This window comes from Plectropomus leopardus, chromosome 4 (assembly GCF_026936395.1).
Source record: "Plectropomus leopardus strain MGB_pleo_1.0 chromosome 4, ASM2693639v1, whole genome shotgun sequence".
NCBI lineage: Eukaryota > Metazoa > Chordata > Actinopteri > Perciformes > Serranidae > Plectropomus > Plectropomus leopardus.
The window spans coordinates 19,141,086-19,159,552 of NC_142179.1; the positions used below are offsets into that span (position 1 = coordinate 19,141,086).

Genomic DNA, 18,467 nt, shown 5'->3' on the forward strand with positions numbered 1-18,467 from the left:
TTCGGTCATTTTTTTGACATGCATAAAACATAGTCTTTTTGGCTGTTTTTACAACTTTAAATGCTATGGCGTGTCTTGGCACGCTTATTTTATGCTGTTTGAGATGTTTTAAGCAGTTTTTGGGACATGCCATTTTTGACATTTTTGCCATACTATAGCCTTGCCTTTTTGGTCATTTTTTTGACATGCATAAAACATAGTCTTTTTGGCTGTTTTACAACTTTAAATGCTATGGCGTGTCTTGGCACGCTATTTTATGCTGTTTTGAGGTGTTTTAGGCAGTTTTTGGGACATGCCATTTTTTGACATTTTGCCATACTATAGCCTTGCCTTTTTGGTCATTTTTTCGACATGCATAAAACAGTCTTTTTGGCTGTTTTTACAACTTTAAATGCTATGGCGTGTCTTGGCATGCTATTTCATGCTGTTTGGTGGTGTTTTAAGCTGTTTTTGGGACATGCCATTTTTTGACATTTTTGCCATACTATAGCCTTGCCTTTTCAGTCATTTTTTTGACATGCATAAAACATAGTCTTTTTGGCTGTTTTTACAACTTTAAATGCTATGGCGTGTCTTGGCACGCTATTTTATGCTGTTTTGTGGTGTTTTAGGCAGTTTTTGGGACATGCCATTTTTTGACATTTTTGCCATACTATAGCCTTGCCTTTTTGGTCATTTTTTTGACATGCATAAAACATAGTCTTTTTGGCTGTTTTTACAACTTTAAATGCTATGGCGTGTCTTGGCACGCTATTTTATGCTGTTTTGTGGTGTTTTAGGCAGTTTTTGGGACATGCCATTTTTTGAGATTTTTGCCATACTATAGCCTTGCCTTTTCGGTCATTTTTTGACATGCATAAAACATAGTCTTTTTGGCTGTTTTACAACTTTAAATGCTATGGCGTGTCTTGGCACGCTATTTTATGCTGTTTGTGGTGTTTTAAGCAGTTTTTGGGACATGCCATTTTTTGACATTTTTGCCATACTATAGCCTTGCCTTTTTGGTCATTTTTTGACATGCATAAAATATAGTCTTTTTGGCTGTTTTACAACTTTCTATGCTATGGCGTGTCTTGGAATGCTATTTTATGCTGTTTGGAGATGTTTTAAGCTGTTTTTGGGACATGCCATTTTTGACATTTTTGCCATACTATAGCCTTGCCTTTTTGGTCATTTTTTTGACATGCATAAAACATAGTCTTTTTGGCTGTTTTTACAACTTTAAATGCTATGGCGTGTCTTGGCACGCTATTTTATGCTGTTTTGTGGTGTTTTAGGCAGTTTTTGGGACATGCCATTTTTTGACATTTTTGCCATACTATAGCCTTGCCTTTTCGGTCATTTTTTTGACATGCATAAAACATAGTCTTTTTGGCTGTTTTTACAACTTTAAATGCTATGGCGTGTCTTGGCACGCTATTTTATGCTGTTTGGAGGTGTTTTAAGCTGTTTTTGGGACATGCAATTTTTTGACATTTTTGCCATACTATAGCCTTGCCTTTTCGGTCAGTTTTTTGACATGCATAAAACATAGTCTTTTTGGCTGTTTTTTCAACTTTAAATGCTATGGCGTGTCTTGGCACGCTATTTTATGCTGTTTGGAGATGTTTTAAGCAGTTTTTGGGACATGCCATTTTTGACATTTTGCCATAGTATAGCCTTGCCTTTTTGGTCATTTTTTGACATGCATAAAACATAGTCTTTTTGGCTGTTTTACAACTTTAAATGCTATGGCGTGTCTTGGCACGCTATTTTATGCTGTTTGGAGATGTTTTAAGCTGTTTTTGGGACATGCCATTTTTTGACATTTTTGCCATACTATAGCCTTGCCTTTTTGGTCATTTTTTTGACATGCATAAAACATAGTCTTTTTGGCTGTTTTTACAACTTTAAATGCTATGGCGTGTCTTGGCACGCTATTTTATGCTGTTTTGTGGTGTTTTAGGCAGTTTTTGGGACATGCCATTTTTTGACATTTTTGCCATACTATAGCCTTGCCTTTTTGGTCATTTTTTTGACATGCATAAAATATAGTCTTTTTGGCTGTTTTTACAACTTTCTATGCTATGGTGTGTCTTGGCATGCTATTTTATGCTGTTTGGTGGTGTTTTAAGCTATTTTTGAGACATGCAATTTTTTGACATTTTTGCCATAGTATAGCCTTGCTTTTTCGGTCATTTTTTGACATGCATAAAACATAGTCTTTTGGCTGTTTTACAACTTTAAATGCTATGGCGTGTCTTGGCACGCTATTTTATGCTGTTTTGTGGTGTTTTAAGCAGTTTTTGGGACATGCCATTTTTTGACATTTTGCCATACTATAGCCTTGCCTTTTGGTCATTTTTTTGACATGCATAAAACATAGTCTTTTTGGCTGTTTTTACAACTTTAAATGCTATGGCGTGTCTTGGCACGCTATTTTATGCTGTTTGGAGATGTTTTAAGCTGTTTTTGGGACATGCCATTTTTTGACATTTTTGCCATACTATAGCCTTGCCTTTTTGGTCATTTTTTTGACATGCATAAAACATAGTCTTTTGGCTGTTTTACAACTTTAAATGCTATGGCGTGTCTTGGCACGCTATTTTATGCTGTTTTGTGGTGTTTTAGGCAGTTTTTGGGACATGCCATTTTTTTGACATTTTTGCCATAGTATAGCCTTGCCTTTTTGGTCATTTTTTTTGACATGCATAAAACATAGTCTTTTTGGCTGTTTATAAACTTTAAATGCTATGGCGTGTCTTGGAATGCTGTTTCATGCTGTTTGGAGATGTTTTAAGCTGTTTTTGGGACATGCCATTTTTTGACATTTTTGCCATAGTATAGCCTTGCCTTTTTGGTCATTTTTTTGACATGCATAAAACATAGTCTTTTTGGCTGTTTTTACAACTTTAAATGCTATGGCGTGTCTTGGCACGCTATTTTATGCTGTTTTGTGGTGTTTTAGGCAGTTTTGGGACATGCCATTTTTTGACATTTTTGCCATACTATAGCCTTGCCTTTTTGGTCATTTTTTTTGACATGCATAAAATATAGTCTTTTTGGCTGTTTTTACAACTTTCTATGCTATGGCGTGTCTTGGAATGCTGTTTCATGCTGTTTGGAGATGTTTTAAGCTGTTTTTGGGACATGCCATTTTTTGACATTTTTGCCATAGTATAGCCTTGCCTTTTCGGTCATTTTTTTGACATGCATAAAACATAGTCTTTTTGGCTGTTTTTACAACTTTAAATGCTATGGCGTGTCTTGGCACGCTATTTTATGCTGTTTTGTGGTGTTTTTGGCAGTTTTTGGGACATGCCATTTTTTGACATTTTTGCCATACTATAGCCTTGCCTTTTTGGTCATTTTTTTTGACATGCATAAAACATAGTCTTTTTGGCTGTTTTTACAACTTTAAATGCTATGGCGTGTCTTGGCACGCTATTTTATGCTGTTTGGAGATGTTTTAAGCTGTTTTTGGGACATGCCATTTTTTCACATTTTTGCCATAGTATAGCCTTGCCTTTTCGGTCATTTTTTTGACATGCATAAAACATAGTCTTTTTGGCTGTTTTTACAACTTTAAATGCTATGGCGTGTCTTGGCACGCTATTTTATGCTGTTTTGTGGTGTTTTAGGCAGTTTTTGGGACATGCCATTTTTTGACATTTTTGCCATACTATAGCCTTGCCTTTTTGGTCATTTTTTTGACATGCATAAAACATAGTCTTTTTGGCTGTTTTTACAACTTTAAATGCTATGGCGTGTCTTGGCACGCTATTTTATGCTGTTTGGAGATGTTTTAAGCAGTTTTTGGGACATGCAATTTTTTGACACTTTTGCCATACTATAGCCTTGCCTTTTTGTTCATTTTTTTGACATGCATAAAACATAGTCTTTTGGCTGTTTTACAACTTTAAATGCTATGGCATGTCTTGGCACGCTATTTTATGCTGTTTGGAGGTGTTTTAAGGTGTTTTTGGACATGCCATTTTTTGACATTTTTGCCATACTATAGCCTTGCCTTTTTGGTCATTTTTTTGACATGCATAAAACATAGTCTTTTTGGCTGTTTTTACAACTTTAAATGCTATGGCGTGTCTTGGAATGCTGTTTCATGCTGTTTGGAGATGTTTTAAGCTGTTTTTGGGACATGCCATTTTTTGACATTTTTGCCATAGTATAGCCTTGCCTTTTTGGTCATTTTTTTGACATGCATAAAACATAGTCTTTTTGGCTGTTTTTACAACTTTAAATGCTATGGCGTGTCTTGGCACGCTATTTTATGCTGTTTGGAGGTGTTTTAAGCAGTTTTTGGACATGCCATTTTTTCACATTTTTGCCATACTATAGCCTTGCCTTTTTGGTCATTTTTTTGACATGCATAAAACATAGTCTTTTTGGCTGTTTTTACAACTTTAAATGCTATGGCGTGTCTTGGCACGCTATTTTATGCTGTTTTGTGGTGTTTTTAACCAGTTTTTGGGACATGCCATTTTTTCACATTTTGCCATACTATAGCCTTGCCTTTTCGGTCATTTTTTTGACATGCATAAAATATAGTCTTTTTGGCTGTTTTCACTACTTTAAATGCTATGGCTTGTCTTGACACGCTATTTTATACTGTTTTGTGGTGTTTTTGGCAGTTTTTGGGACATGCCATTTTTTGACATTTTTGCCATACTATAGCCTTGCCTTTTTGGTCATTTTTTTGACATGCATAAAATATAGTCTTTTTGGCTGTTTTTACAACTTTCTATGCTATGGCGTGTCTTGGAATGCTGTTTCATGCTGTTTGGAGATGTTTTAAGCTGTTTTTGGGACATGCCATTTTTTGACATTTTTGCCATAGTATAGCCTTGCCTTTTTGGTCATTTTTTTGACATGCATAAAACATAGTCTTTTTGGCTGTTTTTACAACTTTAAATGCTATGGCGTGTCTTGGCACGCTATTTTATGCTGTTTGGAGGTGTTTTAAGGTGTTTTTGGACATGCCATTTTTTCACATTTTTGCCATACTATAGCCTTGCCTTTTTGGTCATTTTTTTGACATGCATAAAACATAGTCTTTTTGGCTGTTTTTACAACTTTAAATGCTATGGCATGTCTTGGCACGCTATTTTATGCTGTTTGGAGGTGTTTTAACCTGTTTTTGGATATGCTATTTTTTCACATTTTTGCCATACTATAGCCTTGCCTTTTTGGTCATTTTTTTGACATGCATAAAACATAGTCTTTTTGGCTGTTTTTACAACTTTAAATGCTATGGCGTGTCTTGGCACGCTACTTTATGCTGTTTGGAGGTGTTTTAACCTGTTTTTGGGACATGCCATTTTTTGACATTTTTGCCATACTATAGCCTTGCCTTTTCGGTCATTTTTTTGACATGCATAAAACATAGTCTTTTTGGCTGTTTTTACAACTTTCTATGCTATGGCGTGTCTTGGCACGCTATTTTATGCTGTTTGGAGGTGTTTTAAGCTGTTTTTGGGACATGCCATTTTTTGACATTTTTGCCATACTATAGCCTTGCCTTTTCGGTCAGTTTTTTGACAAGCATTGTTGTCGTGTTTTTGGCTGTTTTTACAACTTTCAATGCTATATTGAGTCTTCGCACGTTATTTTATGCTGTTTGGAGGTGTTTTAACCTGTTTTTGAGACATGCAATTTTTTGACATTTTTGCCATACTATAGCCTTGCCTTTTCGGTCATTTTTTTGACATGCATAAAACATAGTCTTTTTGGCTGTTTTTAACAACTTTAAATGCTATGGCGTGTCTTGGCACGCTATTTTATGCTGTTTGGAGATGTTTTAACCTCTTTTTGGGACATGCCATTTTGTCACATTTTTGCCATACTATAGCCTTGCCTTTTTGGTCATTTTTTTGACATGCATAAAACATAGTCTTTTTGGCTGTTTTTACAACTTTAAATGCTATGGCGTGTCTTGTACGCTATTTTATGCTGTTTTTCGAGGTGTTTTAACCTGTTTTTGGATATGCTATTTTTTCACATTTTTGCCATACTATAGCCTTGCCTTTTCGGTCATTTTTTTGACATGCATAAAATATAGTCTTTTTGGCTGTTTTCACTACTTTAAATGCTATGGCTTGTCTTGACACGCTATTTTATACTGTTTTGTGGTGTTTTTGGCAGTTTTTGGGACATGCCATTTTTTGACATTTTTGCCATACTATAGCCTTGCCTTTTTGGTCATTTTTTTGACATGCATAAAATATAGTCTTTTTGGCTGTTTTTACAACTTTCTATGCTATGGCGTGTCTTGGAATGCTGTTTCATGCTGTTTGGAGATGTTTTAAGCTGTTTTTGGGACATGCCATTTTTTGACATTTTTGCCATACTATAGCCTTGCCTTTTTGTTCATTTTTTTGACATGCATAAAACATAGTCTTTTTGGCTGTTTTTACAACTTTAAATGCTATGGCGTGTCTTGGCACGCTACTTTATGCTGTTTGGAGGTGTTTTAACCTGTTTTTGGATATGCTATTTTTTCACATTTTTGCCATACTATAGCCTTGCCTTTTCGGTCATTTTTTTGACATGCATAAAATATAGTCTTTTTGGCTGTTTTTACAACTTTCAATGCTATATTGAGTCTTCGCACGTTATTTTATGCTGTTTGGAGGTGTTTTAACCTGTTTCTGAGACATGCAATTTTTTGACATTTTTGCCATACTATAGCCTTGCCTTTTCGGTCATTTTTTTGACATGCATAAAACATAGTCTTTTTGGCTGTTTTTAACAACTTTAAATGCTATGGCGTGTCTTGGCACGCTATTTTATGCTGTTTTGTGGTGTTTTAGGCAGTTTTTGGGACATGCCATTTTTTCACATTTTTGCCATACTATAGCCTTGCCTTTTTGGTCATTTTTTTGACATGCATAAAACATAGTCTTTTTGGCTGTTTTTACAACTTTAAATGCTATGGCATGTCTTGGCACGCTATTTTATGCTGTTTGGAGATGTTTTAACCTCTTTTGGGACATGCCATTTTTTGACATTTTGCCATACTATAGCCTTGCCTTTTGGTCATTTTTTGACATGCATAAAACATAGTCTTTTTGGCTGTTTTACAACTTTAAATGCTATGGCTTGTCTTGGCACGATATTTTATGCTGTTTGGAGATGTTTTAAGCTGTTTTTGGGACATGCCATTTTTCACATTTTTGCCATAGCATAGCCTTACCTTTTTGGTCATTTTTTTGACATGCATAAAACATAGTCTTTTTGGCTGTTTTTACAACTTTAAATGCTATGGCGTGTCTTGGCACGCTATTTTATGCTGTTTTGTGGTGTTTTTGGCAGTTTTTGGGACATGCCATTTTTGACATTTTTGCCATACTATAGCCTTGCCTTTTTGGTCATTTTTTTGACATGCATAAAATATAGTCTTTTTGGCTGTTTTTACATCTTTCTATGCTATGGTGTGTCTTGGCACGGTATTTTATGCTGTTTTTCGAGGTGTTTTAACCTGTTTTTGGGACATGCCATTTTTGCCATAGTATAGCCCTGCCTTTTCGGTCATTTTTTTGACATGCATAAAACATAGTCTTTTTGGCTGTTTTTACAACTTTAAATGCTATGGCGTGTCCTGGCACGCTGTTTTGTGCTGTTTGGAGGTGTTTTAAGCTGTTTTTGGAACATGCCATTTTTTGACAGTTTTGCCATAGTATAGCCTTGCCTTTTGGGTCAGTTTTTTGACATGCATTATTATGGTGTTTTTGGCTGTTTTCGCAACTTTCTATGCTATGGCATGTCTTGGCACGCTGTTTTATGCTGTTTTGAGGTGTTTTAATCTGTTTTTGGGACATGTCATTTTTTGACATTTTTGCCATAGTATAGCCTTGCCTTTTCTGTCCTTTTTTCGACATGCATAATTATAGTCGTTTTGGCTGTTTTTGCTTTGTTTTCTATGCTACGGCATGTCTTGGCACGCTATGTTTTTCATCAGCAAAACGTTTTAACTGTCATGTTTAAAAAGTCATTATACTGTATGAAAGAAATAATTAAATAGATTTGTCTGGTATTTTGTCATCAAAATTTAGAAAAAGTCAAATTTGTTTTTTTTTTAAATGTTTTAAAAAAAAATGTCATGACATAGTATGATATAAAATCTCAAAAAAATATGTCATTTAAATGTATAAAAACCCTCATATTATAGTACAGCAAAAAAGAAATCCATTCTGGTAAAGCACAAAATGTTTAAAAAAATAAATTAAACATCGCATTGTCCATCAAAAAACTTTTTTTTTTAAATGTCCTTGTATAGTAAATGAAAAAAGTGAAAAACAAACAAAAAAGTCATACTATAGTATATCATATAAATTTTGTCACAAATATGAAAAAACAATTGTCACATTCAAGCATGTCATTTTTTTAAGTCAATGTTAAGTATGTTATAAAAATAAACAAATAAAGAAAACTTTCATAATCCATTAAAATATATCATTGTATAGTATGCCATAAAATGTAAAAATAAAAAAATAAAAAGAAATCATTGTAAGGTAAATGTAAATGTTGAGTAAAATGTCATAGTATTGCATGTCATAAAAAATGTTTTTTAAAAACTGTTATAGTAGCACTCTATAAAAATTCAGTTTAGCCATTGAAATATAAAAAATTGGCCATAGTATAGTATGTCAAAAACATTTAAAAAACCAAACATACTATAAAATGGCATGAAAAGAAAAAAAATACAAAGTAAATGTCATTGTATACCTTGCTGTATAAACGTGAAAAACTAAAGTCATATTATATTGTCATTTAAATGTTTTAAAAATGTCATAGTACAGTATTTTATAAAGATGTTTAAAAATGTGAAAGGTTAGTTAAAAACAACCTAAAACACTCTTTGTAAAGTATGCTTTCTGTCACCTGTAAAACAGCATAGAAGCCAACAAGACACTGGGTTTCACAGATGCCACCCATAAATGTGTAACCCTCAAAACAGGACTGACAGAACAGAGCGCCCCCATCTGGAAGGAGAGAGACAGAGAGAGAGTGAGTGAATGATAACACGATAGGAAGTATTGTCATCACATGGCTGTACTGGAATTTCCAGATTAAAAGCATATCAACAGGCACAACAGAGGTTTCATAGCTTAGGGGGGAGGCATCGATAGATAAGACATGTATTACAATAGTACTGTAATACACATTCTACGTCTATTTGAGAATATATGTAGAGATGTGATGTAAAATTATTTCTGTTCTCCAGTGTCCTGGTAATCGAGGCGTTTATAAAACAGGGATACCACAATACATGCTCAACAATGTGAAATTACTCATAGTAAAGCCTCCACAGGCTTCCTTTACCACTGCAGGTCTTGCAGGTGGGGTGACACTTGTGACAGGTGTTGGATCGACTGTCTCGGTAGTAGCTTGGAGGGCAGCTGTGCAGGCACTGTCCCCACTGCTTCAGGTAGACGGAACCCTCACGACAGTGCAGACAGTTTCTGTTACTAGGACCCCAGCAGCTGCTGCAAGAGGGGTCACATCGCTCGCAAACCTTGGTGGTGGTGTTGCCAAAGTGACTGAAAAGGAGAAAAGATATCTGTTTTTGATGTTCTTGGATGAAAAAGGAGACTTGTGTGTCTGTGTCCTTCCTTACCTCTCTGAACAGGTTTCAACACAGCTGCTTCCTTGCCTGAAGAATCCAGATTTACACTCGACACACTGCACACTGTGATGACCAACACACGACTTACAGCTCAAGTGACAGCGCTCACACGCACGCACTTCCGTGTCCTCTGCATAGTAACCCAGAGGACACTCCTGCATGCATGTGTTGTCTGATGGACACAAAGTTACAGTTTAAAAAAAAGAGAAGTTTCCTTTGCTGGATAGGAAGCATAGCCTTTAGTATGGCGGTAACTTACTCAGTAGGAAGTGTGGCTTGTTGCAGCTGAGGCAGTGGTCTTTGCCCGGTCCAGAACAGCGATGACAGAGTTTGTGACACTGTTTGCACTCACCATTATGGTCCATGTATGAGCCCAGAGAACACTCAGTGAACCACACACAGTGTCCGCTGGCATCTTTACGCCTGTTGGTGTCACAGCTGAGACAGGATGAGGGCTCGTGTCCTGAGCAGGTCAGACATGACTTGTCACAGTCTGAAAAAATAAAAAGCAATGAGACACAGTCCAGTAAAAAAAAAAAAAGTATTTAATTTGATTTTGCATAATTAAAATAAACCTCCACCTCCCTTACCTCTGCATTCATTGGTAGTCTTATCATAGTATGTGCTGCTGGGACACTTAGCCAGACACTCTCCATTGTAACGGACAGCTTTCGGGTTGCGGCACTCATTGCAGTCATCAAAGCCTGGTCCATCACAAGAGGCACAATCAGCATTGCACCGCACACACTCCTGTTGCTGCTCACTGGCAAAGTAGCCACGGGGACAGTCATCCACACACCCATCTTCATGGAGGAAGTAGTACTGGGCACACTCTGAGAGAGAGAGAGAGAGAGAGAGAGAGAGAAAGAAAGAGTTATTCAGGATAAGAGTGGAAAACACTGTTGTTTATATTGTCTGCAAAAAAAAAGGAAATCTAAGCCACTGACTACACAAAATTATTAATACTTCAAACTGGACTTCACCAATTTCTGCTCTAAAATATGATATATATAATCATTTATTTGTGTTTCAGTTTCTTTTCCACCAGAGACTAAATATTTCACCCATGTAGCCCCATCACATGGCCATGATTGAATGATTTCGAGCCGGACAACTACAACTAAGAGAATCAAAGAAAACCATTAAATTTAGAAAAAGTTTTGTGTAGTTTTCCTAATATGACAAATATGTATATTTTTTGTTTTCCGTTCATATGTTTTTTTGTATTTTGCTCCTTTTATTTTTTTCTTCCCTGGGAATTTTGTAAAGCCATTTATTAATCATAATTTGCATATGTCACTTGTGACTCTACTGGCCTCTTGTTCCGGTGTTTGCAATTTTTTTAGGAGGTGTGCATTCACTTGTTATTTTTCAAATACAACCTTGCTGTAATATTTATCTAACGTATGGTCTATCTGGCTGAGACCCCGACTGTGCGAGACATATTTGAAATGGTGTGGATTTATTTGTTGTTGATGTTTTATTTTGTAATCGTACTTCCTGTGTAATAGGGGTATTGTGTGTTGACAATCAGGTTTGTCGTACAAAGTTTATTATAATTACATATATAAATTATGTTGCAAAATTATTCTAGTTTTTTTTATTTTTTTATTTTTCATTTTTTAAATAATTTTTAGCTCATTTTCTCATACTTTTTACTAATTTCTTGCTACATTTTGGGTCACTTTATCCTTCATTGCTTGTTGCTTTCTTCCCATGTTTTTACAGAAATCCACCGAATTTGCTCAGGTCACAAAGGTTTAATCCTCCTCCCCACATCTTCCATTTCTCTACCCTCCACTGCTCCATCCAGCATACTTACTCTTACAAAGGCCATCTTCATTACACTTTTTACAGTGAACTGGACAGTGACGACATTCTGTCTCGGTGGTGTAATAGTCCTCTGGACAGTGTGACCTGCAGGAGTGGTCCAGCAGCAGGTACTGTTTCTCACAGCTGAGACAGTGGGAGGGATTTCCCTGGCAGGAGGCACACTCTGGTGCACACGGCTTGCATACACCACCTTGAGGAAACCCTCTGAGAGAGATACAAAGAGAGAAGAAGTTGAGGTATCGATTATCTATCAATACAGTGCGTATTCATGTGCATGTCAAGAAATGAGAAGAAAGGAAGAGCACCTCTGACACTCTACCACACATCCTCCGTTTTGAAGGTAAAGCCCATTGCGACAGTGCTGGCACTGCTGGGCGTCCTGGCACGTGACACAACCTTTCGAGCAGTCTTCACACTTGCTGGAAGCCTTGTTGGCATATGTGCCTGATGGACAACGTAAAGAGCAGGTCTGTCGGGCAGTCAAAAAACGACCTGAAGACAGAAAGACACACAGATACAAGATTACAGGGCACAAAAGTTGTCAGTAGTTAACAGCTTTCTCTTCCTTTCTAGAAAAAAGCACAAGACAAAGACAAGCCCACTCAACATTTTGTAGTTTCAAAAGCTTAGTCTACAAATGTTTACCAGAGTAGCAGCTATTGCAGTCGTCCTTCCCTGGACCAGAGCAAGTCTGACAGTAGGAGTCGCACGTCTCACATTCACCCTGACCTGATGGTTAACAGCAAACAAAACAAGGACACAATATGTACACATAAATGACATGAAAAAGAGGAAGATATTAGAGAGGATGATGAAAAATGGACCAAAGGATGTGTTATTGAGTACCTAATGACAGATGCACAAATATATTAAACTGCATGCCTCAGCAGCAGTAGATGACAGCAGTGCCTTTAATTTCAGTTTGATGAGAAGCTGTCAGCATCACACTTTACGAGCACAGGTAGGCACAAGTCTTGACAACAATTAGTACTGAGGTAAAAATGAACATTTGCCATACTGTTTCTGAAGTGTGTCTCAGGGCATAGAGCAAGCTGTCTGTCCTGTAAACACTCTCCGTTCTTCAGCGTGAATCCGTCCTCACAGGAATCACAGTCATCGTATTGTGGCCCTCCACAGGTACGACAGTCACGGTGACAAGGCTCACAGTCCTGGCTTTCCTCGTCCACAAAGAAACCTTCCCTACAGTGATCCACACACTTGTCATCTGGACACAGAAATACACATTTTATTTCCTCTATATACCATTAAAATTATTCTTTTAATGACAAAATAATTTGTCATCTCTGGCACTTTGTCATACTTGGATGCCTGTTATCATCGACTTCAACAGATGTGTAAAAAAGCATGAAAACCAAATACTGTCAGAGATATCTACTAAATTAACATCAACATCAGATGTGGTTCACAGTTTCACAAGAAATGTCTCCAGCTCATATTCACACCATAGCCCAACATTATAAGTGGTTCAAATGTTACCAAAGACGTAGAATCCCTCTTCACACCAGTAGCACTGGGACTTGTCACAGATTACACACTTTTCATCTTCACACGGAGCACACACCATGGTATCGTTCACACTGTAGGTCCGATCCGGACAGGACTGATGACAGTCTGTGCCCAACCTGACAGACAGAGAGACGGATGGGTAGTATAAATACAGGGGCATATAAACATTGGGGTACAATTCAATGAAAATCTGGAGACTTACTGGTAGTAACCATCTTCACATTTGTGGCAAACGGTTCCTTGCGTCTGATCTCCTGAATCCTCTGTGGTGAAGAGCAGACATTTAACAAATCATATGACAAATCAGACATGCTGTGATTGAAGAGAGAGAGCCTAATGTATCAGCCGTAATGTTGCAGCTTTTGTTTAAGGGGAAACTTAACAGGTGAATACAGTTCAACTTTTACCTAACAGACATCACCATAAAACTTCCCCAGCTGATTACTTAAATTAAGACAATATTTTTTTGTATACAAGTTTTCTGAAATTTAAATATGCAAACACATCATTGTGTAATTAAATATGCTTAATTTGCATACATTTGAACTTTGGATAAAGCAAGGTTGATTTTGTTTGCACATTAATATCAATGGTTTTTATAGATGGAATTTGACCCTTTTATCACTAAGAAAGTGCTGTCAAGATCTATAAAAAAAACTTTTTTGACATGTTTTTGGAAATAAAATGTGATATAAAACAGGCTATGAATGTTATATGAACAAACCCCTCTGTTAAAAAAAACCCTTAGGAATGACTCATATAATCTACCTTCACTCAAGGGCACCACCTCAATTTTTCTAAACCCAGTATCCTGTATCACCAGCAGGAGGCACTCTGACAACACGCAATATATGTATCCAGTTCGCTGAAGAGCTGAATTGCATTCACAGATCAATCATCAGCTGAGTGTGATCAATGTAGAACAAGCAAACAAATCAAACTTAGAAGTCTTCAAAGAAATGTAAAAGTCAAAGAGTCTCTGCAGGCATTTTAGTTCACGTTCTTATGTCTGGTAGTTTCTCTAATCTTCAAGAAGTCAGATGCTGTTATTCTGTTGTACAGTGTATGTGTGTGTGTGTGTGTGTGTGTGTGTGTGTGTGTGTGTGTGTGTGTGTGTGTGTGTGTGTGTGTGTGTGTGTGTGTGCATCTTGCTCTGCAGGTGTACTTTTGCTCAGCGACATAACAACAAGCATAGTGGGAGTGTTGGGTTATGTAAAACACTTGCATATTTGCTGTTAATGTGATTTTTATTTATTTTTTGTCACTGGAGACCTGGGAACCTATGCAGGGGATATTAATAAGTAATTCAGGTGTGTGAGAGAGGTTGTTTTTTTCACACCAAAGGAGAAAGTTCATTTCTCCCTCCAAACTAATTAATTCCTGCTGTCAATCAAAATCATCCAAATGGTAATTCAGGAAGGGCCATTCTGTCATCCCATAGTCTGACGATGTCAAAACATCTCCAAGGACAGAGGGAGTAAGGAGTTGGGCAAGAGGAAGAGAAAGAAAGGATGAGATAGGATCAGAAAGAGAGAGAGGGGATACGGAGGGAGATAAGGATGGGGAGAAAGAGATGGAAATAACCACTAAACAAGCCCCTACTGCAGACTTTCCCTGGGGACATTCATCCTCTCCAGAAAAGTCTCCATCGACCCCCACACCCCATTCCTATCTCAGTCTCCTTCCAGCACCCAAAACTTAACACTGCACTGGTTTGCACTTCAATGCGGTCGACAAGCCACTACCTGTGAAAGCAATTACTCATACAGAGAAAGAGAGCGAGAGAGAGACTGGGAGAAAGGAAAGGTGGGAGGGACAGAGGAGACGGAAATCATGCCTTCAGGCTGTGTCTATGTGAAGAGAGAAAATAGCTCCCGCATAAATATTAACTGTGAAAGCCATGGGAGGGGGGATTTCAACAGAATTTAAACTGGCATCCTGAAGTGTGCACTTGTGGAATGTGTAAGCACTCATTCGCATACACATTGGCAGTCTACACGCTCTCACATATTACACACATGATGCACAGTGCATGCACAAAATCACACATTAGAGTGATTAGCATTCTGACTCAGTAATAAAGAGGTGAGTGGAGATGGATGAACTCAGTTTCACTATCACCTCCAATCATCCCCTGTCAAGACGTACTTGAGGAGTGGAAACAGAGTGAGCAAAACACAGAATAGATGTGTGAATATACCCAGCTGGTTACCAACTCTGTTAGACGTTGATTTTTGGTTGAATTTAAGTTGTGATGTTGCGTGATCAAAAATTCAACATCACCAACATATTTTGTTGGTTATAAAAGTTCCACTGTGTAGGATTTAGAGGGATATATTGGCACTGGAAAATAAGAATTGTTGCATTTTTCGTACATTAAAATGAGCCGTTTATATCTACATATGGTCCTCATTTACGGAGATCGTCATGTTGCACCACCATGTTTCTACAGTAGCCCAGAATGGACAAACCAAACACTGGCTCTAGATAGGGCCATTCACATTTTCGCATTTTTGCATCTGCTACCATCTTAATTTCACACACTTCGCCTTTAAGTCATGTTGTCAGGTAACCATAAACCAACTTTAGCCTAACTTTAAAGCATTATTTAGCCCCCTCTCTGACAAACTATGCCAACGTGGCTAGTACCATAGGTTACCTTATGTTACATTTAAGTGGACGGCAGACAACACTTTTTACAAAATATGGGAAAAACAAACTCCACAGTAAAGGAGCTGTAAGTATAATTCTTCTCTGAAGCCTAATATGACTAGTAAAGATCAACAGCAGTTTTGAAACAGAGAAAGAAAATTATGGTGCATTTGACAATATGTGTAAATCATCTTGAACACTGATGGCCAAAAAAGATATGTAGCAATCAATAAAATAAATAAAACAAAAAAATACTATTGAGATGCTTCAGGAAAAAGAGTAAAAAGTGAGGGCACAGACACCCAGGGAGGAGGACTGGTGAAGTTCATAGAAAGTCTGAACACAGACGAGCACACAGACTAATTAGAGATGTGTCAGCAGCAGTGCTCCATTACAGAGGAAGCCATGGAGCCATGTGCCAAGGATAGCCAAGATAATGAAGCCTTTTTTATCCCAGGTAAAAGACATGTTCTGATGATTTTGCCAACCTGAGGGAGCTCTTTTCACGGTGTGCATCACTGCCATTCCCGAAGTTACAAGGAGACAACTCAAGTCTTTTTTATTTATATAGACCAGTATCACAGGTTTATCTCAAGGGGATTTATTATTTGAAAACACTTTAACAGAAAGAAAGAAAAAAAAAACAGGGAAGACAGATTCAAAACTTGATTGATCAAATTATTAAATATTTTTGGACCCTTGCACCGTGATAAAGGAGTATAATAAGAGAGAGTAAAGAGGATAAATAAGTATAAACTGATGATGAGTTAAAAAGAAGTACTAAAGTAATGTGATGGGGGCGATAGGACTGTGGAGGGGCTGCTGCATCTTAACGCACTGTCAAGCTGCCGTGCTCATTGACAGCTCTAACACAACATCATACTACACACACACACAAATACACACACACACACACACACACACACACACACACACACACACACACACACACACACACACACACACACACACACACACACACACACACACACACTCACAGACACAGCTCATTTACTAAACCTAATCTTAAATGTGTAGTTTGTGCAAAATGAAACCAAGACACCTCAAATGCAAATGTTTGGCCTTAGAACACATGCAGAAATTGTGGGCCAGTGCAATATTTTCATAAACACACACACTAAGATAATGATACCCTTTAAATACATAATAGTGCATATTTTACTCCCAACCTATATCTACTGTAATCTTAACTTTGATTTAACATTACACAGAAATCCATACCCCAAAAGTAGCCCCACAAAAAGTGGAGAGCATCCAAAACTGCCTCAGGTCTCAAACATGTGAGCATGTAATGTAAGCATACACACATATTAGATGCCAGACACTACGTGCTCTGTTTCATCTTCACTTTAGCCCGTAGCATCGCGTCACAGGGCCAATCATCTCAAATCTCTAATCTGCTGACTGACTTGTTTAGCTTGAAGAATTGTGATTACTGAAAGCGGGTGGGTGGTGAGGAGGCTGTGGTGGGGATGAGAGTGAAGAAAGATATTCTACCGAGAATGCATAATGACATAATGACACCCGTCTCCACCTGCAGACTAGTTCAACACAATAACAACTTTCAGAGGTATGTTGGTGTAACCATTTCTGGGAGAAGGAAGCGCTCTCGTCTTTATGTGGCTTGTACTGACAGGGCGAGGTGTAAGACCACAAGGAATGAGATTTATACAGATTTTATACTGTGGTTTACGTTTTCACATTTTTGCACTGTTGAGCAAAAAACAAATTACATTCAAAACAACACAGAAAAAGAGCCTTTTACTATCCCTTTTTGTTAGAAACAATAATATGTTGATTTTTCATATTTACTGGCAGGTTGGAGAGAAACAGTTTTGGAAGGACAAACAATTACCGGTAGCATCTACCCAGGAAAATCATTTTTTTAACCCCTTGTGGGATAGATTATGTCTGCCTCTGACATAAAATAGATCACAGGTGTTTCTTTTGGAGAAGTTAATAAGCATCAGGCCAGCTAAAAGCAAAGTCAAAGTTAAGTTTAAAGACATGATTCAGCCTGAGACAATCTTTCAAATTACACTTTATGTCGTCCACCACACAAATTTGCACAACATTGTTTAAACAAGTAAGATCACTTTGCATTTTTCTCTTTTTGCAGCTCATGGCAGAACTGTCATACAGTTATGCACAAAGTAGGAACTACACTGGCAGAGGTTGTGTGTTTTCATAAAGAGCTTATAAACAAGCAAACAAAGAAAGAAGTGTAACAGCGTTGAGCGCTAAAGCCGTCGTTTTCGGAAACTGTTGCATTTGTCTGATCTGTATGTGATTTTTTTTTAAGTAATCCCTATGATGTGAGAAGTAACTGGCTCCCCAGTTTTCTCACATTATCTAATCTGGCCCCCATTCAGAAAGTTTGGACACCTCTGACCTAAAGAGTGTGGTGCAACAATGATTAATAGCAGCTCATTCACATTTACGCTGTCAAAAAAATAGTGCAGTAAATCCTCCTTTATTAAGTATCATCTTTTGGTTTCAAGCTTTCCCAACATCTCATTTAACTCCGACTCCATAAAACTGAAATGCAGTGGTGGCTTCACGGAGGGCCCGTGGGGGGGCATGGCCCCCATGATACAATTGCTGGCCCCCACACTGGCCCCTCCCAGCAAAAATTATTAGAGGCCAACATGACTATATTTAAGAGCCTGTGGTGCCCTGAGTTTTAAAGAATGTGTGAAAGTAATGGTAGATTGTGAAACTAGATAACCTAAGGCATCTATTGGTACCAACCATTATGGGATAGTTTGTCTGGAAGCGGGCTAAATAATGCTCTAACTTCAGACTCAGTTTT

General features: G+C 37.5%; 1 protein-coding gene across 1 annotated transcript in view; it reads right to left on the bottom strand.

Annotated features, from left to right (window-relative positions):
• Nucleotides 1-18,467, bottom strand: part of pcsk5b (proprotein convertase subtilisin/kexin type 5b) — a 141,028-nt gene that overhangs the window by 22,108 nt on the left and 100,453 nt on the right. The window contains exons 25-35 of the mRNA XM_088076712.1: nt 13,185-13,245; nt 12,953-13,098; nt 12,474-12,680; nt 12,101-12,184; nt 11,761-11,947; nt 11,445-11,659; nt 10,213-10,455; nt 9,882-10,115; nt 9,614-9,794; nt 9,319-9,536; nt 8,878-8,978 (exon numbers count right to left, since the gene is read on the bottom strand). Of these exons, the coding sequence (XP_087932838.1) occupies nt 8,878-8,978; nt 9,319-9,536; nt 9,614-9,794; nt 9,882-10,115; nt 10,213-10,455; nt 11,445-11,659; nt 11,761-11,947; nt 12,101-12,184; nt 12,474-12,680; nt 12,953-13,098; nt 13,185-13,245 (1,877 nt within the window). The remainder of the gene's footprint in view (nt 1-8,877; nt 8,979-9,318; nt 9,537-9,613; nt 9,795-9,881; nt 10,116-10,212; nt 10,456-11,444; nt 11,660-11,760; nt 11,948-12,100; nt 12,185-12,473; nt 12,681-12,952; nt 13,099-13,184; nt 13,246-18,467) is intronic.